Consider the following 27,500-nt stretch of genomic DNA (forward strand, 5'->3'; position numbering starts at 1 on the left):
ATTACGCTTTATTGAACTTTATTACGCTTTGATGCGATCCTGACGCTTTAAATCAGGCTCTGACACGATTATCAAGCTCTGTTGTGCATTGTTACAACAAAAATAAGAAAAAAAATGTGAAAAACTCAGTATACTGTTTTTCCACCCATTTTTTATATTCATTTATTTTTTCAATTCCTCTTTTTTTTCCGTTATATTGTTTTATATCTTCATTTCTTTTATTTTTGTCATCTTAATAAATATCTATCTTTCATGCTTGTTGAAAATATTAAAAGGCATTTGTTTTACCCACCCATTTTTTATATTCATTTTTTTTTCAATTTCTCTTTTTTTCCCCGTTATATTATGTTTTACATCTTCATTTCTTTTATTTTTGTCATCTTAATAAATATCTATCTTTCATGCTAGTTGAAAATATTAAAAGGCATTTGTTTTTTCCACCCATTTTTTATATTCATTTATTTTTTCAATTTCTCTTTTTTTCCCCGTTATATTATGTTTTATATCTTCATTTCTTTTATTTTTGTCATCTTAATAAATATCTATCTTTCATGCTGTTTGAAAATATTAAAAGGCATTTGTTTTATCCACCCATTTTTTATATTCATTTATTTTTTCAATTTCTCTTTTTTTCCCCGTTATATTATGTTTTATATCTTCATTTCTTTTATTTTTGTCATCTTAATAAATATCTTTCATGCTAGTTGAAAATATTAAAAGGCATTTGTTTTATCCACCCATTTTTTATATTCATTTATTTTTTCAATTTCTCTTTTTTTCCGTTATATTATGTTTTATATCTTCATTTCTTTTATTTTTGTCATCTTAATATCTATCTTTCATTTCTTATGCTAGTTGAAATTAATTAAAGGCATTTCTTTTATAAAACGTAACATATTGTCTTTATTATTAACATTTTCATACAGAAAAATGATAGACAGTAATGTCAAACTGCAACATCAAACAGCAGAAGTGCAGAAACAATGATCATCGTATAAAAAAGGCAATGATGCAAAAGAGAATGGATTTGTAATCCTGTGTTGGTTTTACATAAAAGTTTCAATGTCACTAGTCAATATCACAGTCACTTCCTATTTGTAGTTGTAGACTGGGGTCCGCGCTTTCAACCAACATCTGTTAAGCTTTCCTACGCTTTGAGTCAAGCTTTGCTGAGCTTTGTCACGCTTTGATACGCTCTCTGCGCTTTATTCCATTCTTGACAGAGCGCAGAATTTTTTTAAACCGTTTAAAAATTTTTGGCGAACTTGCCGCATGTCCCGCTTCACTACAAGCTTTCCCACCATCCATTACGACCCTCACGCTTTAATCACGCTTTGTTACGCTTTAACGCCGCTTTAACGCCGCTTTAAAGCACCGTTGGTGTGAACCTAGCATTAGTATTTCTTTCTTTAAAACATTTATTCAGTATTTTTTAACTTTAGAAAATGATATGGTTGAAAACGATAATGATGCCAAAAAACATTAAAAAAAGATGGGAAGTCCTCAAAGGCTTATTTTGAAAATGTAATTTTGTTTATATATGATATGCAATCTGTTGTTGTATTCCCTATTTTAAGTGTACATAAATGAAGGTATGTGTTGCTGAGCCCGATCTGGACGTTATCTGAACTGGACCTGGTTTTAAGAACCCTTTTGAACAATCTGATTTCATTGACAACCCGGTCTGGTGAAGTTAAGGTCCTTTGTTTGTTTTTTTTTTTTTTTTTTTTTTTTTTTTTAATAACTTTTTTTTTATTTTACTTTTTTTTATGTGGAATAAAATAACATAAATAAATGAAAATAAATAAATAAATAAATAAATAAATAAAAGTAAAAAAAAGAAAAAGAAAAATACTTTGTCTTGGATAGAAAAGAAAGTAAAGCAATATAAAAACAACTACATAAAAATAGTAATTAATGAAAATGTTAGTGGACCAGCAGCACACACAATCAATCATGTGTGCTCTAAAGCAGGGGTCACCAACCTTTTTGAAAGCAAGAGCTACCAGTTTGATGCACACTTAAATAAATTGCCAGAAATAGCCAATTTGCTCAATTTACCTTTAACTCTATGTTATTATTAATAATTAATGATATTTACACTAAATTGAAGGGTTTAAAAGAGGAGAAAACACGAAAAAAATGACAATTAAATTTTGAAACATAGTTTATCTTCAATTACGACTCTTTAAAATTCAAAATTCAACCGAAAAAATGAAGACAAAAACTAGCTAATTCGAATCTTTTTGAAAAAATAAAAAAATAATTTATGGAACATCGTTAGTAATTTTTCCTGATTAAGATTAATTTTAGAATTTGGATGACATGTTTTAAATAGGTTAAAATCCAATCTGCACTTTGTTAGAATATATAACAAATTGGACCAAGCTATATTTCTAACAAAGACAAATCATTATTTCTTCTAGATTTTCCAGAACAAAAATTTTAAAAGAAATTCAAAAGACTTTGAAATAAGATTTAAATTTGATTCTACAGATTTTCTAGATTTGCCAGAATAATTTTTTTGAATTTTAATCATTATAAGTTTGAAGAAATATTTCACAAATATTGTTCGTCGCAAAAACAGAAGCTAAAATGAAGAATTAAATTAAAATGTATTTATTATTCTTTACAATAAAAAAAAAAAATTACTTGAACATTGATTTAAATTGTCAGGAAAGAAGAGGAAGGAATTTAAATGGTAAAAAGGTATATGTGTTTAAAAATCCTAAAATCATTTTTAAGGTTGTATTTTTTCTCTAAAATTGACTTTCTGAAAGTTATAAGAAGCAAAGTAAAAAAAATAATTAATTTATTTAAACAAGTGAAGACCAAGTCTTTAAAAATATTTTCTTGGATTTTCAAATTCTATTTGAGTTTTGTCTCTCTTAGAATTAAAAATGTCGGGCAAAGCGAGACCAGCTTGCTAGTAAATAAATACAATTTAAAAAATAGAGGCGGCTCACTGGTAAGTGCTGCTATTTGAGCTATTTTTAGAACAGGCCAGCGGGCTACTCATCTGGTCCTTACGGGCAACCTGGTGCCCGTGGGCACCGCGTTGGTGACCCCTGATGTAAAGACTGTATCCCTTGCAGACTGTATTATTCTATATTGTAGGAACCAGAAGCTTTTAACAACAGAAAGAGACAGGCCCTTTTGTGTAAATGAGTGTGGATGGGGGAGGGAGGGTTTTCTTGGGTTGATGCACTAATGGTAAGTGTATCTTGTGTCTTTTTTTATGTTGTTTAAAATAAAATAAAAATTTAAAAAAAAAATACAATAAAATAAAATAAAATACACTGAGAAACTTTGTTATTTTTTTGCAAATATTAGCTCATTTGGAATTTAATGCCTGCAACATGTTTCAAAAAAGCTGGCAAAAGTGGCAAAAAAGACTGAGAAAGTTGAGGAATGCCATGATTGGGTATAAAAGCAGCTTCCATGCATTGCTCAGTCATTCACAAACAAGGACGGGGGCGAGGGTCACCACTTTGTCGACAAATGCCCGAGAAAATTGTTTAAGAACGACATTTCTCAACCAGCTATTGCAAGGAATTGAGGGATTTCACCATCTACAGTCCGTAATATCATCAAAGGGTTCAGAGAATCTGGAGAAATCACTGCACGGAAGCGGCAATGCCCGTCACCTTCCATCCCTCAGGCGGTACTGCATCAAAAATCCACATCAGTGTGTAAAGGATATCACCACATACCATACCATACCAACTTTATTTATAAAGCCTTTTAAAAACAACCAGAGTTGAAGAACAAAGGGCTGTATTAAACACCACAAAGAAATACAGGCAAAGGACAGACTAAAAAATAACATTTAAAAACAGAAGTAAAATACACATTGAAAAAGCAAATAATAAGAACAATTTGTTAGATAAAAACCGTTTAAAGTCTCATGCTGGGTTAAAAGCCAGTGAATAAAAATGGGTTTTAAGAAGGGTCTTAAAAGTAGCCAAAAAGGGGTCTGTCTCACATGGAGAGGGAGATGGTTCCAGAGTTTGGGACCCGCAACAGAGAAGGCTTTGTCCCCTCTGAGCTTGCGCTTTGATTTGGGTACCTCCAGGATCAGCTGACCTGAGGGACCGGGTGGGGACATAGAGGTAAGGTGGGGCAAGACCACGTACGGATTCAAAAACGAGTAAGATAATGGGCTCAGAAAACCACTGTCAGTAACTACAGTTGGTCTCTACACCTTAAAACTCTCCTATGCAAAGCCAAAGCCGTTTATCAACAACACCCAGAAACGCCGCCCGCAACGCTGGGCCCGAGCTCATCTAAGATGGACTGATACAAAGTGGAAAAGTGTTCTGTGGTCTGACGAGTCCACATTTCAAATTGTTTTTTGGAAACTGTGGACGTCGTGTCCTCCGGACCAAAGAGGAAAAGAACCATCCGGATTGTTCTAGGCGCAAAGTGTAAAAGCCAGCATGTGTGATGGTATGGGGGTGTGTTAGTGCCCAAAGCATGGGTAACTTACACATCTGTGAAGGCACCATTAATGCTGAAAGGTTTTGGAGCAACATTTGTTGCCATCCAAGCAACGTCATCATGGACGCCCCTGCTTATTTCAGCAAGACAATGCCAAGCCACGTGTTACAACAGCGTGGCTTCGTAGTAAATGTGTTGCTGCCATTAAATTCTAAATTAATGATTATTTGCACACAAAAAAGTATCTTCTCAGTGTGAACATGAAATATCTTGTCTTTGAAGTCTATTCAATAGAATATAAGTTGGAAAGGATTTGTTGTGTTCTCTTTTTATTGACACAACGTGACAACTTCACTGCTTTTGTACATTAGTTGGACTTGACGTGGATCCAGGCAAAGGTCTGTGAGCCATTTGGGGATTCAAGAGGCGAGTTGAAGTTATTCCCTTCACTTTTTACCCTGTGAGTGGAATATTGTATCATATATGAATGTATTCATCATCTATGGAGTGTAAGGAGGGTATGTGATTGAACACCCCACTAACCTTCTCTGGCCTTTTCCATATGCAAAATGTATGATGAGTGTGCATAAAAGTGAGTGTTTAGTAGCGGGTGGCTTCCACAGACAGGATTACAACTTTGAATTCCAACACACATTTTTCAGCTCACAGGATTCCAAATAATTTGAAAGTCAAGTTCTGGTGCTCATTTCTGCTGGCACTTGTCCCAAAAGAAATATGCAAATGAAAACATGCATATGCTCCTCCTTAGTTTTTAGTTTTTAGGCATCACAACTTCTTTCGTTTAAAAAAAATTAATATTATGTTTATAAACTCAGGAAATACGTCCCAGAGGACTTTGAATATGATCCTGTAACGACTTGGTATCGAGTCGATACCCAAATGTGTGGTATCATCCAAAACTAATGTCAAGTATCAAAGAAGAGAAGAATAAGTGATGTAGATAGAACATGTTGAAACAGAAAATAAGCAGATATTAACAGTAAATGAACAAGTGGATTAATAATTCGTTTTTACAGTTTGTCCCTCATAATGTGTACAAAATAATAGGTGTATAAATGACACAATATGTTACTGCATACGTCAGCAGACTAATTAGGAGTCTTTGTTTGTTTACTTACTACTAAAAGACAAGTTGTCTAGTATGTTCACTATTTTATTTAAGGACTAAATTACAATAATAAACATATGTTTCATGTACACTAACATTTTTTGTTCAAATAAAGACAATAATAAAAAAAATTTGTGGTCCCCTTTATTTAGAAAAGTATCAAAATAATTTTGGTACCGGTACCAAAATATTGGTATCAGGACACACTAAAATATATATATATATATATATATATATATATATATATATATATATATATATATATATATATATATATATATATATATATATATATATATATATATATATATATATATACAAATATATATATATATACATACATATATATATATATACACATACACATATATATTTATATATATACAGTACATACATATATATACATATATATACATACACATATATATATATACAAATATATACATATATATATAAATATACAAATATATACATATATATATAAATATACATATATATATATACATAAATATATATATATATAAATATATACAGTATATATATACACATAAACATATATATATATATATATATGTATATATACACACATATATACGTATGTGTGTGTATATATATATATATATATATATATATATATATATATATATATATATATATATATACTGTGTATATGTATATACATACATATATGTATATATATACATACACATATATACGTGTGTGTGTATATATATATATATATACATATATATGTATACATATATATACATATGCACACACATACGTATATATATATATATATATACAAATACATATATGTGTATATAGATACACATATATATATGTATATATACATATATATATATACACACATATATATATATGTATATATACATATATATATACACATTATATATGTATACATATATACATATATATATATCAAAATATATACACACACATATACGTACGTGTGTGTGTATATATATATATATATATATATATATATATATATATATATATATATATATATATATATATATATATATATATATATATATTTGTATATATATATATATATATATATATATATATATATATATATATATATATATATATATATATATATATATATATATATATATATATATATATTAGGGCTGCAACTTACAACTAATTTGATAATCAATTAATCTGTCGATTATTACTTTGATTAATCGATTAATAATCGGATAAAAGAGAAAAACTACATTGCTATCCTTTCCAGTATTTTATTGTAAAAAAACAGCATACTGGCACCATACTTATTTTGATTATTGTTTCTCAGCTGTATGTAAATGTTGCAGTTTATAAATAAAGGTTTATTAAAAAAAAATAAAATTAAAAAGTAGCCTCTGTGCATGCGCATAGCATAGATCCAACGAATCGATGACTAAATTAATCGCCAACTATTTTTATAATCAATTTTAATCGATTAGTTGTTGCAGCCATAATATATATATATATATATATATATATATATATATATATATATATATATATATATATATATATATATATATATATATATATATATATATATATATATATATAGTTATTTAACATGCAGTCAGCTTTAGGACCATGGCCAACTTTTTTTTTTTTAGCCCAATGCGGCCCCTAAGTCAAAAATGTTGGACACCCTAGACTAGGCAGTTGTGTAATAATATCAAGAAGCAAATGGTTAAACATTTACTCTTATATATATTTATCATTAAAATCGGCCCTAGTTTGACACTCCTGAACAACAGCCAGTATTGTTCAGATTAGTGACGTGTGGTCACTAGAGGCGGGGGAGGCGGGGCCTCACCTACCATCATGGAAAGAAAAAAAATGTAAAAAGAAAAAAAAAAATTTAAATTGTTATATGTATCCAGTGATTATACTATAAAGTTATTTTCCATTTAACTTCACCAGTTTTAGATTATTTGTATTTTATTCAACTAGATTATACATTTCCATAGTTTAGTTAGCTGAGGTATATAATGTACAGTGTATTTTGTCAACAACTGTATGTGTGTAACGTATTTCTTGTGCTGAGCATTCATAAAACGGCTGCGAAGACACACTGGCTGAGGCTCGCAGTAATCCCGCCTCCTGGTGGTAGAGAATGCACCCCCGCCGTAGAATGCACCCCCTGACGGGAGTGTTATATCAACTAAAGCCCACACTTAAACTTTCCACATGCAAGATTGAATCTATTTAAAAAAGTTGTTTAATAAGAAGCCAAAAAGTGCAAAAACAATAATGTTTGTGTTGGAGGAGTTGTGAATGAGTGAAATATGAAATCCGTGCTACAGTCTGCAGGTGTACCTAATGTTGTGGCCCTGCAGTCATTCACAACTCCTCCAACACGAACATTATTGTTTTTGCACTTTTTGGCTTCTTATTAAATAACTTTTTTAAATAGATTCAATCTTGCACGTGGAAAGTTTAAGTGTGGGCTTTAGTTGATATGACACTCCCGTCAGGGGGTGCATTCTACGGCGGGGGTGCATTAATCCAGCACAACAGAGGCGCATGGACTTCATTTATAAGTAAAGGTAAGACCATAATAACGTTTTTTTTAATAAAATGTGCTTTTTTGTGTGCTACAGTTTGTATGTGTAAAGTTAAAGTTAAGTTAAAGTACCAATGATTGTCACACACACACTAGGTGTGGTGAAATTTGTCCTCTGCATTTGACCCACCCCCTTGTTCACCCCCTGGGAGGTGAGGGGAGCAGTTCGGGAATCATTTTTGGTGATTTAACCCCCAATTCCAACCCTTGATGCTGCGTGCCAAGCAGGGAAGAATGCTGGTATGAGCTTTTAAAAATAAAAAATCAAATGGTGAATAAGATACTCTTTAGGGTTCATATGTTTGTAAACCTGACTGTGATGAAGTCCGTGCCTCACCAGCAGGGCCGGCCCATGGCATAGGCCATATAGGCAAATGCTAAGGGCGCCGTCCATCAGGGGGCGCCACAAATGTTGGAGAAAAAAAAAACAAAAAAAAAAGTTGGTACTATTATTTCTAAATACAAAAAATTATCCCACGTTAAATAAAATGCAAAGTAAAGCCTATTTAATAGAAATATTATTTGTTACAACATTACGCCCCCCCCCTCCCCCCGCACGGTGCGCCCCCTCCCTTCCCGTATCATGACTCTTTGGACGTCACCACATCAAAAAATCAACACAAGATGTCAAAACGGCCAAAACTGTCAGGTGCCCAGGGAAGAAAAAAGAGAAAAGAGGAGGAGAAACGAGAAAAAGACAGAGGTAGCAGGTAGGTAACGTTAGCCTACATGAAATGATTTGTCTGTTACAGAATGTGATAGTAACCTGGCTTTTTAGCATTAAGCTAATGTTACATGATTCGGCAATTGCTAATCAATAAATAGCTAGTTCTGTTTTAAAGTCGGGTTAATATTGTGGGGGGGGGGGCTAAATTGTTATGGAAAATAATAATGTAACGTTAGGTAATTACAGTACTCCCTGGTGTACAGTAATTTGTAAGTCATTCTAGTTAATGCAATATTAAAAAGCACAAATAGAGAACTCTGTAGGATCCCCTTTTTTAGTAATATAGTTGTTAAAGTCATACTGGTTTGATATCTTGTTTTGTGCAGTGCCTTCTTTATATTGTATTTTTAATTTATTTTATGCAACTTGTTGACACGTTTTATTTTGTGTTTATGTGTGTAAAAATATTGTATTTTATATATTCATTTTTTATTTTTGTATTAATTTATTTATTTATTTTTTTTTTTTTAAATCTTGTTAACTATTCTGATTGTTAGTTTGCTTTCTTTAAGTAAAAAAAAAAGGTCAAAGACAAAGCTATTCGGTTTCTTGTGAGTATTGTTGCGTTTGACCAGATGTTCCTCCAAGTGGGATGTAAAACGCTGGTCAGTCCCAAGTTCCTTAGATGACATATAAACTGATCTCAAAGGTACCACCAAGCACAGTATAGGTATTTTGTAATTTATTGTCAAATATTTGAGAATAGAGACCAGCCTCGAACAACACATACAAATGCGTAGCCCAAGTTGATCTGGCATTCCAAAGGAAAAAGCAACTCTTTTTCACACAAAGAAAGCCCCCATCTCCCCCCTGATTCAAACATGATTATGAATAAAGAAATAACTCTTAAACATATGCATTATCCACAGTATATACACTTCACTGCCGATAGGGCGCCAGATTGGTTAGGGCCGGGCCTGCTCACCAGCCATGAACCTCACCGCACGTCACTGGTTCAGATGTTCTTTATGTAATCTGTCCATAATACGCAAATATTTTGCATTGAAAAGCGTGCCCTCACAGAGAACAAAACAAAGTTAGTTTCAGCGTGACCTCCTGTCACTTGTGATATATTTGCTTTAGTGTTTGCATCCGTTCTCCATCCGCCTGCTCGTATTCAGTCAGCATGATGGAAGATTGTCTTCTCGTCAGGGGACGAGGACACAATACCTAACTTGTATTTCTTGCGGGAACATCAAAATCCTTATTTATTTCAAATGGTGTCTGTGAGGCACGGCCCAAAAATGGTGCAATATAATGACGGTGCAGTTTTACTACCCTCGGTCATTATTGTGTAAAAAGCCGCCAACACGTAATTGTGCCTCGCCCAATTTTTTCCAGCCTCAGTTATGTTAACTATACTTGCTTTTGTTGTGCACTATGGACAACAGTGACCACTAGTGTCAGAATAATTGTATCACAGTTATCACAAAACGTTGTGTTTCAATGAGTTCCCGGCGAGCAGACAAAAGCTATCTTTGATCTCACCAAGCAAAGGGCTTGTACAACTCCACTGTGTAGGATGGGAAGCGACATGAAGGTGTCGGTTTCTTTGATGTATTGCAGGGGTCACCAACGCGGTGCCCGCGGGCACCAGGTCGCCCGTAAGGACCAGATGAGTAGCCCGCTGGCCTGTTCTAAAAATAGCTCAAATAGCAGCACTTACCAGTGAGCTGCATCTATTTTTTAAATGGTATTTATTTACTAGCAAGCTGGTCTCGCTTTGCTCGACATTTTTAATTCTAAGAGAGACAAAACTCAAATAGAATTTGAAAATCCAAGAAAATATTTTAAAGACTTGGTCTTCACTTGTTTGAATAAATTCATTAATTTTTTTACTTTGCTTCTTATAACTTTCAGAAAAACAATTTTAGAGAAAAAATACAACCTTAAAAATGATTTTAGGATTTTTAAACACATATACCTTTTTACCTTTTAAATTCCTTCCTCTTCTTTCCTGACAATTTAAATCAATGTTCAAGTAAATTAATTGTTTTTAATGTAAAGAATAATAAATACATTTTAATTTAATTCTTCATTTTAGCTTCTGTTTTTTCGACGAAGAATATTTGTGAAATATTTCTTCAAACTTATTATGATTAAAATTCAAAAAAAATATTCTGGCAAATCTAGAAAATCTGTAGAATCAAATTTAAATCTTATTTCAAAGTCTTTTGAATTTCTTTTAAAATTTTTGTTCTGGAAAATCTAGAAGAAATAATGATTTGTCTTTGTTAGAAATATAGCTTGGTCCAATTTGTTATATATTCTAACAAAGTGTAGATTGGATTTTAACCTATTTAAAACATGTCATCAAATGTTTTAAATTAAGCTTAATCAGGAAAAATTACTAATGATGTTCCATAAATTATTTTTTAAATTTTTTTAAAAAAGATTCAAATTAGCTAGTTTTTCTCTTCTTTTTTTCGGTTGAATTTTGAATTTTAAAGAGTCAAAATTGAAGATAAACTATGTTTCAAAATTTAATTGTCATTTTTTTCCGTGTTTTCTCCTCTTTTAAACCGTTCAATTAAGTGTAAATATCATTAATTATTAGAAATAACATAGAGTTAAAGGTAAATTGTGCAAATTGGCTATTTCTGGCAATTTATTTAAGTGTGTATCAAACTGGTAGCCCTTCGCATTAATCAGTACCCAAGAAGTAGCTCTTGCTTTCAAAAAGGTTGGTGACCCCTGATGTATTGTAATCCACAGGAAGATTTTGTCTTGACCCGAGATCTACAAAGTGGAGAGGAAGCAGGACCTGACCCCACCTTTTCTTTGAACTGTTTTGTAACCAAAGCCCACGGCTGTTTATGACCCCCCTCTCCCTTTAGAAACAGCTGTTACCATGTAATCAAGGAAACGCCAAATAAAAGAGGAGGCGTACAATCTTTCGTCAGAGCGTGGTGGGACACGGTGCAAAGGTACAGGCCTACGCGTTTCTCCTCATTGAGCCAAATTTAATTATGTCTCTGTTTGATTCCTTGCTTCTTTGTCTGTTTAATAGATGTCATCAGTGTTTGAACCTGACACGAACCATTGGGAGTTTTACTGTGGTTATTAGTAGAGATGTCCGATAATATCGGCCGGCCGATATTATCGGCCGATAAATGCTTTAAAATGTAATATCGGAAATTATCGGTATCGGTTTTTTTATTATCAGTATCGTTTTCTATTTTTTCTTTTTTTCTTTTTATTAAATCAACATAAAAAACACAAGATACACTTACAATTAGTGCTCCAACCCAAAAAACCTCCCTCCCCCCATTTACACTCATTCACACAAAAGGGTTGTTTCTTTCTGTTATTAATATTCTGGTTCCTACATTATATATCAATATATATCAATACAGTCTGCAAGGGATACAGTCCGTAAGCACACATGATTGTGCGTGCTGCTGCTCCACTAATAGTACTAACCTTTAACAGTTAATTTTACTCATTTTCATTAATTACTAGTTTCTATGTAACTGATTTTATGTTGTTTTACTTTCTTTTTTATTCAAGAAAATGTTTCTAATTTATTTAATTTAACTTTATTAATTTTTTTAAAAAGTACCTTATTTTCACCATACCTGGTTGTCCAAATTAGGCATAATAATGTGTTAATTCCACGACTGTATATATTGGTTGATATCGGTATCGGTTGATATCGGTATCGGTAATTAAAGAGTTGGACAATATCGGATATCGGCAAAAAGCCATTATCGGACATCCCTAGTTTCAATGAGTTCCCGGCGGGCAGACAAAAGCTATCTTTGATCTTACCAAGCAAAAGGCTTGTAAAACTCCACTGTGTAGGATGGGAAGCGACATGAAGGTGTCGGTTTCTTTGATGTATTGTAATCCACAGGAACGTTTTGTCTTGACCCGAGATCTACAAAGCGGAGAGGAAGCAGGACCTGACCCCCTTCCAGGCACTTTTTCTTTGAACTGTTTTGTAACCAAAGCCCACGGCTGTTTATGACCCCCCTCCCTTTAGAAACAGCTGTTACCACGTAATTAAGGAAACGCCAAATAAAAGAGGAGGCGTACAATCTTTTGTCAGAGCGTAATGGGACACTGTGCAAGGGTACAGGCCTACGCGTTTCTCCTCATCGAGCCAAATTAAATTATGTCTCTGTTTGATTCCTTGCTTCTTTGTCTGTTTAATAGATGTCATCAGTGTTTGAACCTGACACGAACCATTGGGAGTTTTACTGTGGTTATTAGTAGAGATGTCCGATAATATCGGATGGCTGATATCGGCCGATAAATGCTTTAAAATGTAATATCGGAAATTATCGGTATCGGTTTTTTTTATTATCGGTATCGTTTTTTTATTTTGTTTTTTTATTTTAATTAAATCAACATAAAAAACACAAGATACACTTACAATTAGTGCACCAACCCAAAAAACCTCCCTCCCCCATTTACACTCATTCACACAAAAGGGTTGTTTCCTTCTGTTATTAATATTCTGCTTCCTACATTATATATCAATATATATCAATACAGTCTGCAAGGGATACAGTCCGTAAGCACACATGATTGTGCGTGCTGCTGGTCCACTAATAGTACTAACCTTTAACAGTTAATTTTACTCATTTTCATTAATTACTAGTTTCTATGTAACTGATTTTATGTTGTTTTACTTTCTTTTTTATTCAAGAAAATGTTTCTAATTTATTTAATTTAATTTTATTAATTTTTTTTAAAAGTACCTTATTTTCACCATACCTGGTTGTCCAAATTAGGCATAATAATGTGTTAATTCCACGACTGTATATATTGGTTGATATCGGTATCGGTAATTAAAGAGTTGGACAATATCGGAATATCGGATATCGGCAAAAAGCCATTATCGGACATCCCTAGTTTCAATGAGTTCCCGGCGGGCAGACAAAAGCTATCTTTGATCTTACCAAGCAAAGGGCTTGTAAAACTCCACTGTGTAGGATGGGAAGCGACATGAAGGTGTCGGTTTCTTTGACGTATTGTAATCCACAGGAACGTTTTGTCTTGACCCGAGATCTACAAAGCGGCGAGGAAGCAGGACCTGACCCCCTTCCAGGCACCTTTTCTTTGAACTGTTTTGTAACCAAAGGCCACGGCTGTTTATGACCCCCCCTCCCTTTAGAAACAGCTGTTGCCATGTAATCAGGGAAAGTCCAAATAAAAGAGGTGTACAATGTTTCGTCAGAGCGTGGTGGGACACTAGGTCTAGGCGTTTCTCCTCATCGAGCCAAATTTCATCATGTCTCTGTTTAATTCCTTGCTTGTTTGTCTGTTTAATAGATGTCATCAGTGTTTGAACCTGACACGAACCATTGGGAGTTTTACTGTGGTTATTAGTAGGGATGTCCGATAATGGCTTTTTGCCGATATCCGATATGCCGATATTGTCCAACTCTTTAATTACCAATACCGATATCAACCGATACCGATATCAACCGATATATACAGTCGTGGAATTAACACATTATTATGCCAAATTTGGGCAACCAGGTATGGTGAAGATAAGGTACTTTTTAAAAAAATGAATCAAATCAAATCAAATAAGATAAATAAATTAAAAACATTTTCTTGAATAAAAAAGAAAGTAAAACAATATAAAAACAGTTACATAGAAACTAGTAATTAATGAAAATTTGTAAAATTAACTGTTAAAGGTTAGTACTATTAGTGGAGCAGCAGCACACACAATCATGTGTGCTTACGGACTGTATCCCTTGCGGACTGTATTGATATATATTGATATATAATGTAGGAACCAGAATATTGATAACAGAAAGAAACAACCCTTTTGTGTGAATGAGTGTAAATGGGGGGAGGGAGGTTTTTTGGGTTGGTGCACTAATTGTAAGTGTATGTTGTGTTTTTTATGTTGATTTAATAAAAAAAACCCAAAAAAAACAAAAAACAAAACAAAAAAAACGATACTGATAATAAAAAAACCGATACCGATAATTTCCGATATTACATTTTAACGCACTTATCGGCCGATAATATCGGCAGACCGATATTATCGGACATCTCTAGTTATTAGTATCGTTGATGGCTACATGGTCATAAATGTATGCTTCTGGTTCATGCAATTATTTACACGTCAACATTACCTGCAAGAGGACATCCACGTATATGTTATGCTGGGACATGATCTCTCTGATGTCCCATTTGACGCCCGACATCAAGAGCAACATCTGCTCGTAGTCGATGGCCTTGGCCGCCACGATCCAGTATATGGGCTTCCGCAGTTCACTGGCCGTGGACACGGTCTGCCAGAGGGGAGACATGGAGTTGTCCACACAACAGTAGCAGTCTGGCATACCTATCTGGTGACACGTGTGTGTGTGTGTGTGTGTGTGTGTGTGTGTGTGTGTGTGTGTGTGATAACATTTACAGCCGTAAAATCATGCAACATGGCATTCAATTCAATTCATTCCAACATCTCAAATGTCAAGTGTACGCAAAAAGGAAAAGCAGCTCGCACGCTTTTGAGTGACAGATCATTTTCTTTGCAGAATCCAGGCAGAGTGGAGCAGAAATTGGTTCAAAAAGAAAAAGGTGGCGTGGAAATGCAACGTGTGCCTCCACAATACTTCATTCCACAGCCAACTACTTAGTAGCTGGACCGAACCACTAATGCGGTGTTTTTCAACCTTTTTGGAGCCAAGGCACATTTTTCGCGCTGACAAAATGCGGAGGAGGCACACCACCAGCAGAAGTCATTAAAAAACGAAACTCGGTTGACAGTAAAAAGTCGTCGTCGCAATTGTTGGATATGACTTTAAAGCATGCATCACTATAGCTCTTGTCTCAAAGTAGGTGTACAGTCACAACCTGTCACATCACACCCTGACTTATTTGGACTTTTTTGCTGTTTTCCTGTGTGTAGTGTTTTACTTCTTGTCTTGCGCTCCTATTTTGGTGGCTTTTTCTCAGGGATGTCCGATAATGGCTTTTTGCCGATATCCCGATATTGTCCAACTCTTTAATTACCGATACCGATATCAACCGATATATACAGTCGTGGAATTAACACATTATTATGCCTAATTTGGACAACCAGGTATGGTGAAGATAAGGTACTTTTGAAAAATAATAATAAAATAAGATAACTAAATTAAAAACATTTTCTTGAATAAAAAAGAAAGTACAACAATATAAAAACAGTTACATAGAAACTAGTAATTAATGAAAATGAGTAAAATTAACTGTTAAAGGTTAGTATTATTAGTGGACCAGCAGCACGCACAATCATGTGTGCTTACGGACTGTATCCCTTGCAGACTGTATTGATATATATTGATATATAATGTAGGAACCAGAATATTGATAACAGAAAGAAATGGGGGGAGGGAGGTTTTTTGGGTTGGTGCACTAATTGTAAGTGTATCTTGTGTTTTTTATGTTGATTTAATAAAAAAAATAAAAAAAAATAAAAAAACGATACATATAGGGATGTCCGATAATAAATGCGTTAAAATGTAATAGCGGAAATGATCGGTATCGGTTTTTTATTATCTGTATCGTTTTTTGTTTTTTTTAATTAAATCAACATAAAAAACACAAGATACACTTACAATTAGTGCACCAACCCAAAAAACCTCCCTCCCCCCATTTCTTTCTGTTATCAATATTCTGGTTCCTACAATATATATCAATACAGTCTGCAAGGGATACAGTCCGTAAGCACACATGATTGTGCGTGCTGCTGCTCCACTAATAGTACTAACCTTTAACAGTTCATTTTACTCATTTTCATTCATTACTAGTTTCTATGTAACTGTTTTTATATTGTTTTACTTTCTTTTTTATTCAAGAAAATGTTTTTAATTTAGTTATCTTATTTTATTAATATTTTTAAAAAGTACCTTATCTTCACCATACCTGGTTGTCCAAATTAGGCATAATAATGTGTTAATTCCACGACTGCATATATCGGTTGATATCGGTATCGGTAATTAAAGAGTTGGACAATATCGGAATATCGGATATGGGCAAAAAGCCATTATCGGACATCCCTAGATACAGATAATAAAAAAAAACGATACTGATAATTTCCGATATTACATTTTAACGCATTTATCGGCCGATAATATCGGCCTGCCGATATTATCGGACATCCCTACTTTTTGTCTTTTTTTTGGTATTTTCCTGGAGCAGTTTCATGTCTTCCTTTGAGCGATATTTCCCGCATCGACTTTGTTTTAGCAATCAAGAATATTTCAGTTGCTTTTTATCCTTCTTTGTGGGGACATTGTTGATTGTCATGTCATGTTGGGATGTACATTGTGGACGCCGTCTTTGCTCCACAGTAAGTCTTTGCTGTCGTCCAGCATTCTGTTTTTGTTGACTTTGTAGCCAGTTCAGTTTTAGTTTGGTTCTGCATAGCCTTCCCTAAGCTTCAATGCCTTTTCTTAGGGGCACTCACCTTTTGTTTTATTTTTGGTTTAAGCAGGCCTAACCCTAACCAATCTGGCACCCTAGGCAAGATTTTAGGTGGCGCCCCCCCCCCACATCGGCAGTGAAGTGTATAAACTCACAAGAAACCGAATAGCTTTGTCTTTGACCTTTTTTTTTACTTAAAGAAAGCAAATTAACATATTATATGAGAATTTTATGTTATGATTATCTTTAACCGAATCACAGCAGTGCTCCAATTAAAAAACAGCATTCCCTCTCATGTGATATTGCTTAATTAACATTAATGATGTGCACTTTAACAACTAGGCTTACAACTATACCTAATATATAAAGGGGTGGAAAAGTGACTATTACCTGCAGGGCAAACATTAGCTAACCAGAAGGCAATAACAATGTCAACAAAAAACACCTGCTTAAAAGATCTAATACAAATGTCCCTGAGGAATGTAAGGTGGGAGTACTGTAATTACCTAACGTTACATTATTATTTTCCATAACAATTTAGCCCCCTCCACAATATTAACCCGAGGTTAAAACAGAACTAGCTATTTATTGATTAGCAATTGCCGAATCATGTAACATTAGCTTAACGCTAAAAAGCCAGGTTACTATCACATTCTGTAACAGACAAATAATTTCATGTAGGCTAACGTTACCTACCTGCTACCTCTGTCTTTTTCTCGTTTCTCCTCCTCTTCTTTTCTCTTTTTTCTTCCCTGGGCACCTGACAGTTTTGGCCGTTTTGACGTGGTAAGAGTCATGATACGGGAAGGGAGGGGGCGCACCGTCCGGGGGTGGGGGGGATTGTAATGTTGTAACAAATAATATTTCTATTAAATAGGCTTTACTTTGCATTTTAATTAACGTGGGATTATTTTTTGTATTTAGAAATAATAGTACCAACTTTATTTTTATTTTTTTCTCCAACATTTGTGGCACTGGCGTGGCGCCCCCTGATGGACGGCGCCCTTAGCATTCGCCTATACGGCCTATGCCACGGGCCGGCTCTGGGTTTAAGCACTACATACATTTTTACCTGCACGCTGCCTCCCGCTGTTTCCCACATCTACAAAGCAATTAGCTACCGGCTGCCACCTACTGATATGGAAGAGTATTACACGGTTACTCTGCCGATCTCTAGACAGCACCGACACTCAACAACAACACATCATTTGCAGACTATAATTACTGCTTTGCAAAAAATATTTTTTAACCCAAATAGGTGAAATTAGACAATCTCCCACGGCACACCAGACTGTATCTCACGGCACACTAGTGTGCCGCGGCACAGTGGTTGAATAACACTGCACTAATGAATGCTACTGAAAAGATCCTTTCACATTTACATTTTGCTCGGACATTTAAATGTCAAATCTGTCACATTTCATCACAACTGAAGGTTAGCTTGATCTCGGTGCTGCTGCATGGGAGAGTCAGACACGCGCATCCACAGCAGTGTTTTTCAACCACGCTAGTGTGGAGTGAGATACCGACTCATGTGCCGTGGGACATTTTGCAAGGTCACCTAATTATTGCAAAACATTTTTTTTTTTTGCAAACCACTAATTGTATTCCACAACAGTGTTTTTCAACCACTGTGCCGTGGGAGATTGTCTAATGTCACCTATTTGGGTTAAAAAATATTTTTTGCAAACCAGTAATTAAATGATGTGCTGTCTAGAGCTCGGCAGAGTAACCGTGTAATACTCTTCCATATCAGTAGGTGGCAGCAGGTAGCTAAAGTCGGAAACAGTGGGAGGCAGAGTGCAGGTAAAAAGGTGTCTAATGCTTAAACCAAAAATAAACAAAAGGTGAGTGCCCCTAAGAAAAGGCATTGAAGCTTAGGGAAGGCTATGCAGAACCAAACTAAAACTGAACTGGCTACAAAGTCAACAAAAACAGAATGCTGGACGACAGCAAAGACTTACTGTGGAGCAAAGACGGCGTCCACAATGTACATCCGAACATGACATGACAATCAACAATGTCCCCACAAAGAAGGATAAAAAGCAACTGAAATATTCTTGATTGCTAAAACAAAGTCGATGCGGGAAATATCGCTCAAAGGAAGACATGAAACTGCTACAGGAAAATACCAAAAAAAAGAGAAAAAGCCACCAAAATAGGAGCGCAAGACAAGAAGTAAAACACTACACACAGGAAAACAGCAAAAAAGTCCAAATAAGTCAGGGTGTGATGTGACAGGTGGTGACAGTACACCTACTTTGAGACAAGAGCTATAGTGATGCATGCTTGGTTATGCTTTAAAGTCATATCCAACAATTGCGACAACCACTTTTTATCGTTAACTGAGTTTTATTTTTTAATGATTTCTGCTGGTGGTGTGCCTGCGCATTTTGTCAACGCAAAAAATGTGCCTTGGCTCAAAAAAGGTTGAAAAACACTGCTCTACAAACAATGTGCCGTTGTTGAGTGTCGGGTGCTGTCTCATGATGCATTTTATAAGATACATTTTTTGTAAGAACCACAATTAATAAATATATTTCAGTGAATAACTTATTGTTCAAATCTGTATATAAATATGTACATAAAGTGTTGTAATTATATTGTAAAATGGATGGATGGATGGACGTTTAAAACAAAACTGTTGTTATTAATTAGTAAGTATACATTTTTTGAGCCTTTTTAGAGAAAATCAAAATATTGTAGTATATTATGCAGATTACTCGATGATGTCATGGTGACCACACCCATAGCCACGCCCCCACCGCCACAGGTATCTTGGCAGTTTATGTGAAACACTGATCTATGCAACATTTTGAGCAAAGAACCACCATCACATGTTATGTAGACCACAAGGAAGTCTTTTACTTTTAGAAAATAATCATAATAATATGACACTTTAATGCGCCCTATAATCCGGTGCGCCTTTTGTATAAAAATAGACCCGAATAGACCCGCTCATCGGCAGTGCGCCTTATAATCCGGTGCACCCTATGGTCCGGAAAATTCAGTAATACTTTCCCACATCAGTAGGTGGCAGCAGGTTGATACCGTATTTTTCGGAGTATAAGTCGCACCTGCCGAAAATGCATAATAAAGAATAGGGACGTCCGATAATATCGGCCTGCCGATATTATCGGACGATAAATGCGTTAAAATGTAACATCGGAAATTATCGGTATCGTTTTTTTTATTATCTGTATCGTTTTTTTTTTTTTTTTTTTTTTTTTAATTAAATCAACATAAAAAACACAAGATACACTTACAATTAGTGCACCAACCCAAAAAACCTCCCTCCCCCCATTTCTTTCTGTTATCAATATTATGGTTCCTACATTATATATCAATATATATCAATACAGTCTGCAAGGGATACAGTCCGTAAGCACACATGATTGTGCGTGCTGCTGCTCCACTAATAGTACTAACCTTTAACACTTAATTTTACTCATTTTCATTCATTACTAGTTTCTATGTAACTGATTTTATATTGTTTTACTTTCTTTTTTATTCAAGAAAATGTTTTTAATTTAGTTATCTTATTTTTTTATTATTTTTAAAAAGTACCTTATCTTCACCATACTTGGTTGTCCAAATTAGACATAATAATGTGTTAATTCCACGACTGCATATATCGGTTGATATCGTATCGGTTGATATCGGTAATTAAAGAGTTGGACAATATCGGAATATCGGATATCGGCAAAAAGCCATTATCGGACATCCCTAATGAAGAAGGAAAAAAACATATATAAGTCGCACTGGAAAAACTGCGACTTATAGTACGAAAAATACGGTAATTGCTTTGAATAGAATAGAATAGAGTTTTATTGTCATTATTACAGTGAACAGGTTCAAAGAACAACGAAATTGGAGCAGATCCCCTAAGGTGCATACACAATAATTTAGTAATATAAATACTAGGGGTGTAACGGTACGTGTATTTGTATCGAACCGTTTCAGTACGGGGGTTCCGGTTCGGTTCGGAGTTCGGCGAGTTTCCACACGGACATATTAAGTAGCGTAACGCACGTTGTGTAAACAATGCACACCGAGGCACAACACACGGCATGCTAGCAGCTAACGGGCTAGGATAGACTAACCATACGTCCTCTTTTCACCGGACATGTCCTCTTTTGCGGAGTTTCTTAAATGCCTCAAATGTACCGAACCGAAATTTGTGTGTACCGTTACACCCCTAATAAATGGTAAAAAAAAAAAAGATAAAAAAGAAGATATGTATCTATATATATGTACAGTATATATCCACACACATGCATATATCCATACATATGCATATATATACATATACACATATAACATTATTGCACATTATAGTCCGAAAAAATCAAAAGACATGACACATGAGGACATGACGGACACATTGTGCTCACTCAGGCCTGTTTAATGCTACTATGGCTCTTGGGTAAAAACTGTTTTTTAGTCTATTTGTGCCCGCTTTTAGCACCCTATATGAGATAAGAGAATTTGTGATGCACGAATGGTTGTTTTTTTTCATTATTATTAATTTTCTCATGTTTATTTACGCACGTTCACACACCAGTGCAGGTGCCACTGGGAGGTAGGTGGGCCGTGATTAGGATGGCGGAAGCTGGCATCGAACCCGGAACCCTCAAGTTGCTGGCACGGCCGCGCCACCGTCCGAGCCACCCCGTCCCAAACGCCGTTACGATTACGGTGTGAATTAATATCGAACAATCGCGTCGGGTATTTGACGAGAATGACTTTAAATCAGGGGTCACCAACCTTTTTGAAAGCAAGAGCTACTTCTTGGGTAGTGATTAATGCTAAGGGCTACCAGTTTGATACACACTTCAATAAATTGCCAGAAATAGCCAATTTGCTCAATTTACCTTTAACTCTATGTTATTATTAATAATTAATGATATTTACACTTAATTGAACGGTTTAAAAGAGGAGAAAACACGAAAAAAATGACAATTAAATTTTGAAACATAGTTTATCTTCAATTTCGACTCTTTAAAATTAAAAATTCAACCGAAAAAAGGAAGAGAAAAACTTTAAAAAATAATGTATGGAACATCATTAGTAATTTTTCCTGATTAAGATTAATTTTAGAATTTTGATGACATGTTTTAAATAGGTTAAAATCCAATCTACACTTTGTTAGAATATATAACAAATTGGACCAAGCTATATTTCTAACAAAGACAAATCATTATTTCTTCTAGATTTTCCAGAACAAAAATTTTAAAAGAAATTCAAAAGACCTTGAAATAAGATTTAAATTTGATTCTACAGATTTTCTAGATTTGCCAGAATATTTTTTTTAGAATTTTAATCATAATAAGTTTGAAGAAATATTTCACAAATATTCTTCGTCGAAAAAACAGAAGCTAAAATGAAGAATTAAATTAAAATGTATTTATTATTCTTTACAATAAAAAAAAAAAATTACTTCAACATTGATTTAAATTGTCAGGAAAGAAGAGGAAAGAATTCAAATGGTAAAAAGGTATATGTGTTTAAAAATCCTAATATCCTTTTTAAGGTTGTATTTTTTCTCTAAAATTGTCTTTCTGAAAGTTATAAGAAGCAAAGTAAAAAAATTATGAATTTATTTAAACAAGTGAAGACCAAGTCTTTAAAATATTTTCTTGGATTTTCAAATTCTATTTGAGTTTTGTCTCTCTTAGAATTAAAAATGTCGAGCAAAGCGAGACCAGCTTGCTAGTAAATAAATAAAATTTAAAAAATAGAGGCAGCTCACTGGTAAGTGCTGCTATTTGAGCTATTTTTAGAACAGGCCAGCGGGCTACTCATCTGGTCCTTACGGGCGACCTGGTGCCCGCGGGCACCGCGTTGGTGACCCCTGCTTTAAATGGTCAATATATGCTACTGAGGGATGTTTTTTCAATGAAAAAAAAGAAGAAGTGTGCCTCGGCTCCAAAAATTCCAGCAAAAAAGGTGTGTGTGTCGTACCTGGGAGTAGAACTGCTGCAGGAAAGGCTTCTTGGCAGCGGGCATCATGGTGTCCAACTGGGACTGCAGGGACTCAAACTGCTCGGCCAAAAAGACACTAAATGAAAGAAAAAGGACCATCGTTTTGCTTTTTGTTACAGAAGATGTCAATCTCCAGCTGTAAAACACAACGTTTGCAATGAAGAAAAAAGGGGGTAAGCAAGTTTGAGTTGACCAACTGCAAATAATATCTAAGCTGCAAATGTTTATCCATGTAAATATGGCTGCTGCTGATGGTGTGTTTGACAACTGGAAGGAGGTAGCGTACAAGTCCACTCTCCAAAGTAAATGCTGTATTAATATTAACTAACAACTACAGCAGTACTTTGTTTTTATACAGCATTTCTTTTCTAACAATTTGTGTATTTTAAAAGACATGCTACATGTTACATGGGTCTTTTTTGTGGGGACCAAGCATTGATTTCAATTATGACGTTGATTTGAGTAACGAGCTCAGTCATAGAACTAGGGCTGCAACAACTAATCGATTAAATCCATTAAAATCGATTATAAAAATAGTTGTCGATTAATTTAGTCATCGATTCGTTGGATCTATGCTATGCGCATGCGCAAAGGCTTTTTTTAAATTTATTTTTTAATTTAATTTTAATTTTTTTTTATTTATTTTTTTATAAACCTTTATTTATAAACAGCAACATTTACAAACAGCTGAGAAACAATAATCAAAATAAGTATGGTGCCAGTATGCTGTTTTTTAAAAATAAAATACTGGAAAGGATAGAAATGTAGTTTGTCTCTTTTATCCGATTATTAATCGATTAATCGAAGTAATAATCGACAAATTAATAACAATAACATAATAACAATAATCAAAATAAGTATGGTGCCAGTATGCTGTTTTTTTAAAAATAAAATACTGGAAAGGATAGAAATGTAGTTTGTCTCTTTTATCCAATTATTAATCGATTAATCGAAGTAATAATCGACAGATTAATAACAATAACATAACAATAACAATAATCAAAATAAGTATGGTGCCAGTATGCTGTTTTTAAAAAATAAAATACTGGAAAGGATAGAAATGTAGTTGGTCTCTTTTATCCAAGTATTAATCGATTAATCGAAGTAATAATCGACAGATTAATAACAATAACATAATAACAATAATCAAAATAAGTATGGTGCCAGTATGCTGTTTTTTAAAAATAAAATACTGGAAAGAATGGAAATGTAGTTTGTCTCTTTTATCCGATTATTAATCGATTAATAATCGACAGATTAATAACAATAACATAACAATAACAATAATCAAAATAAGTATGGTGCCAGTATGCTGTTTTTTAAAAATAAAATACTGGAAGGGATAGAAATGTAGTTTGTCTCTTTTATCCGACCATTAATCGATTAATCGAAGTAATAATCGACAGATTAATAACAATAACATAACAATAACAATAATCAAAATAAGTATGGTGCCAGTATGCTGTTTTTAAAAAAAATAAAATACTGGAAAGGATAGAAATGTAGTTTGTCTCTTTTATCCAATTATTAATCGATTAATCGAAGTAATAATCGACAGATTAATAACAATAACATAACAATAACAATAATCAAAATAAGTATGGTGCCAGTATGCTGTTTTTTTAAAATAAAATACTGGAAAGGATAGAAATGTAGTTTGTCTCTTTTATCCGATTATTAATCGATTAATCGAAGTAATAATCGACAGATTAATAACAATAACATAACAATAACAATAATCAAAATAAGTATGGTGCCAGTATGCTGTTTTTTAAAAATAAAATACTGGAAAGGATAGAAATGTAGTTTGTCTCTTTGATCCAATCATTAATCGATTAATCGAAGTAATAATCGACAGATTAATAACAATAACATAACAATAACAATAATCAAAATAAGTATGGTGCCAGTATGCTGTTTTTAAAAAATAAAATACTGGAAAGGATAGAAATGTAGTTCGTCTCTTTTATCCGATTATGAAGCAATTAATCGAAGTAATAATCGACAGATTAATAACAATAACATAACAATAACAATAATCAAAACAAGTATGGTGCCAGTATGCTGTTTTTTTTTTAAATAAAATACTGGAAAGGATAGAAATGTAGTTTGTCTCTTTTATCCGATCATTAATCGATTAATCGAAGTAATAATCGACTGATTGATAACAATAGCATAACAATAACAATAATCAAAATAAGTATGGTGCCAGTATGCTGTTTTTTAAAAATAAAATACTGGAAAGGATAGAAATGTAGTTGGTCTCTTTTATCCAATTATAAATCGATTAATCGAAGTAATAATCGACAGATTAATAACAATAACATAACAATAACAATAATCAAAATAAGTATGGTGCCAGTATGCTGTTTTTTTAAAAATAAAATACTGGAAAGGATAGAAATGTAGTTCGTCTCTTTTATCCGATCATTAATCAATTAATCGAAGTAATAATCGACAGATTAATAACAATAACATAACAATAACAATAATCAAAATAAGTATGGTGCCAGTATGCTGTTTTTTAAAAATAAAATACTGGAAAGGATAGAAATGTAGTCTGTCTCTTTTATCCGATTATTAATCGATTAATCGAAGTAATAATCGACAGATTAATAACAATAACATAACAATAACAATAATCAAAATAAGTATGGTGCCAGTATGCTGTTTTTTAAAAATAAAATACTGGAAAGGATAGAAATGTAGTTAGTCTCTTTTATCCGATCATTAATCGATTAATCGAAGTAATAATCGACAGATTAATAACAATAACATAACAATAACAATAATTAAAATAAGTATGGTGCCAGTATGCTGTTTTTTAAAAATAAAATACTGGAAAGGATAGAAATGTAGTTTTTCTCTTTTATCCGATTATTAATCGATTAATCGAAGTAATAATCGACAGATTAATAACAATAACATAACAATAACAATAATCAAAACAAGTATGGTGCCAGTATGCTGTTTTTTTAAAAATAAAATACTGGAAAGGATAGAAGTGTAGTTTGTCTCTTTTATCCGACCATTAATCGATTAATCGAAGTAATAATCGACAGATTAATAACAATAACATAACAATAACAACAATCAAAATAAGTATGGTGCCAGTATGCTGTTTTTTAAAAATAAAATACTGGAAAGGATAGAAATGTAGTTTGTCTCTTTTATCCAATTATTAATCGATTAATACAAGTAATAATCGACAGGTTAATAACAATAACATAACAATAACAATAATCAAAAAAAGTATGGTGCCAGTATGCTGTTTTTTTAAATAAAATACTGGAAAGGATAGAAATGTAGTTTGTGTCTTTTATCCAATTATTAATCGATTAATCGAAGTAATAATCGACAGATTAATAACAATAACATAACAATAACAATAATCAAAATAAGTATGGTGCCAGTATGCTGTTTTAAAAAAAAATAAAATACTGGAAAGGATAGAAATGTAGTTTGTCTCTTTTATCCAATTATTAATCGATTAATCGAAGTAATAATCGACAGATTAATAACAATAACATAACAATAACAATAATCAAAATAAGTATGGTGCCAGTATGCTGTTTTAAAAATAAAATAAAATACTGGAAAGGATAGAAATGTAGTTTGTCTCGTTTATCCGATTATTAATCGATTAATCGAAATAATAATCGACAGATTAATAACAATAACATAATAACAATAATCAAAATAAGTATGGTGCCAGTATGCTGTTTTTTAAAAATAAAATACTGGAAAGGGTAGAAATGTAGTTTGTCTCTTTTATCCAATTATTAATCGATTAATCGAAGTAATAATCGACAGATTAATAACAATAACATAACAATAACAATAATCAAAATAAGTATGGTGCCAGTATGCTGTTTTTAAAAAATAAAATACTGGAAAGGATAGAAATGTAGTTTGTCTCTTTGATCCAATTATTAATCGATTAATCGAAGTAATAATCGACAGATTAATAACAATAACATAACAATAACAATAATCAAAATAAGTATGGTGCCAGTATGCTGTTTTTAAAAAATAAAATACTGGAAAGGATAGAAATGTAGTTTGTCTCTTTTATCCAATTATTAATCGATTAATCGAAGTAATAATCGACAGATTAATAACAATAACATAACAATAACAATAATCAAAATAAGTATGGTGCCATTATGCTGTTTAAAAAAAAAATACTGGAAAGGATAGAAATGTAGTTAGTCTCTTTTATCAGATTATTAATCGATTAATCG

General features: G+C 33.2%; 1 protein-coding gene across 2 annotated transcripts in view; it reads right to left on the reverse strand.

Moving 5' to 3' along the window:
• vps50 (VPS50 EARP/GARPII complex subunit) overlaps nucleotides 1-27,500 on the reverse strand; it is a 481,936-nt gene that overhangs the window by 48,703 nt on the left and 405,733 nt on the right. For both annotated transcript variants that reach the window (XM_062029406.1, XM_062029407.1), the window contains 2 exons: nucleotides 23,236-23,332; nucleotides 14,997-15,155 (listed from right to left, as the gene is read on the reverse strand). In XM_062029406.1, the coding sequence (XP_061885390.1) occupies nucleotides 14,997-15,155; nucleotides 23,236-23,332 (256 nt within the window). The remainder of the gene's footprint in view (nucleotides 1-14,996; nucleotides 15,156-23,235; nucleotides 23,333-27,500) is intronic.

This window comes from Entelurus aequoreus, linkage group LG20 (assembly GCF_033978785.1).
Source record: "Entelurus aequoreus isolate RoL-2023_Sb linkage group LG20, RoL_Eaeq_v1.1, whole genome shotgun sequence".
NCBI lineage: Eukaryota > Metazoa > Chordata > Actinopteri > Syngnathiformes > Syngnathidae > Entelurus > Entelurus aequoreus.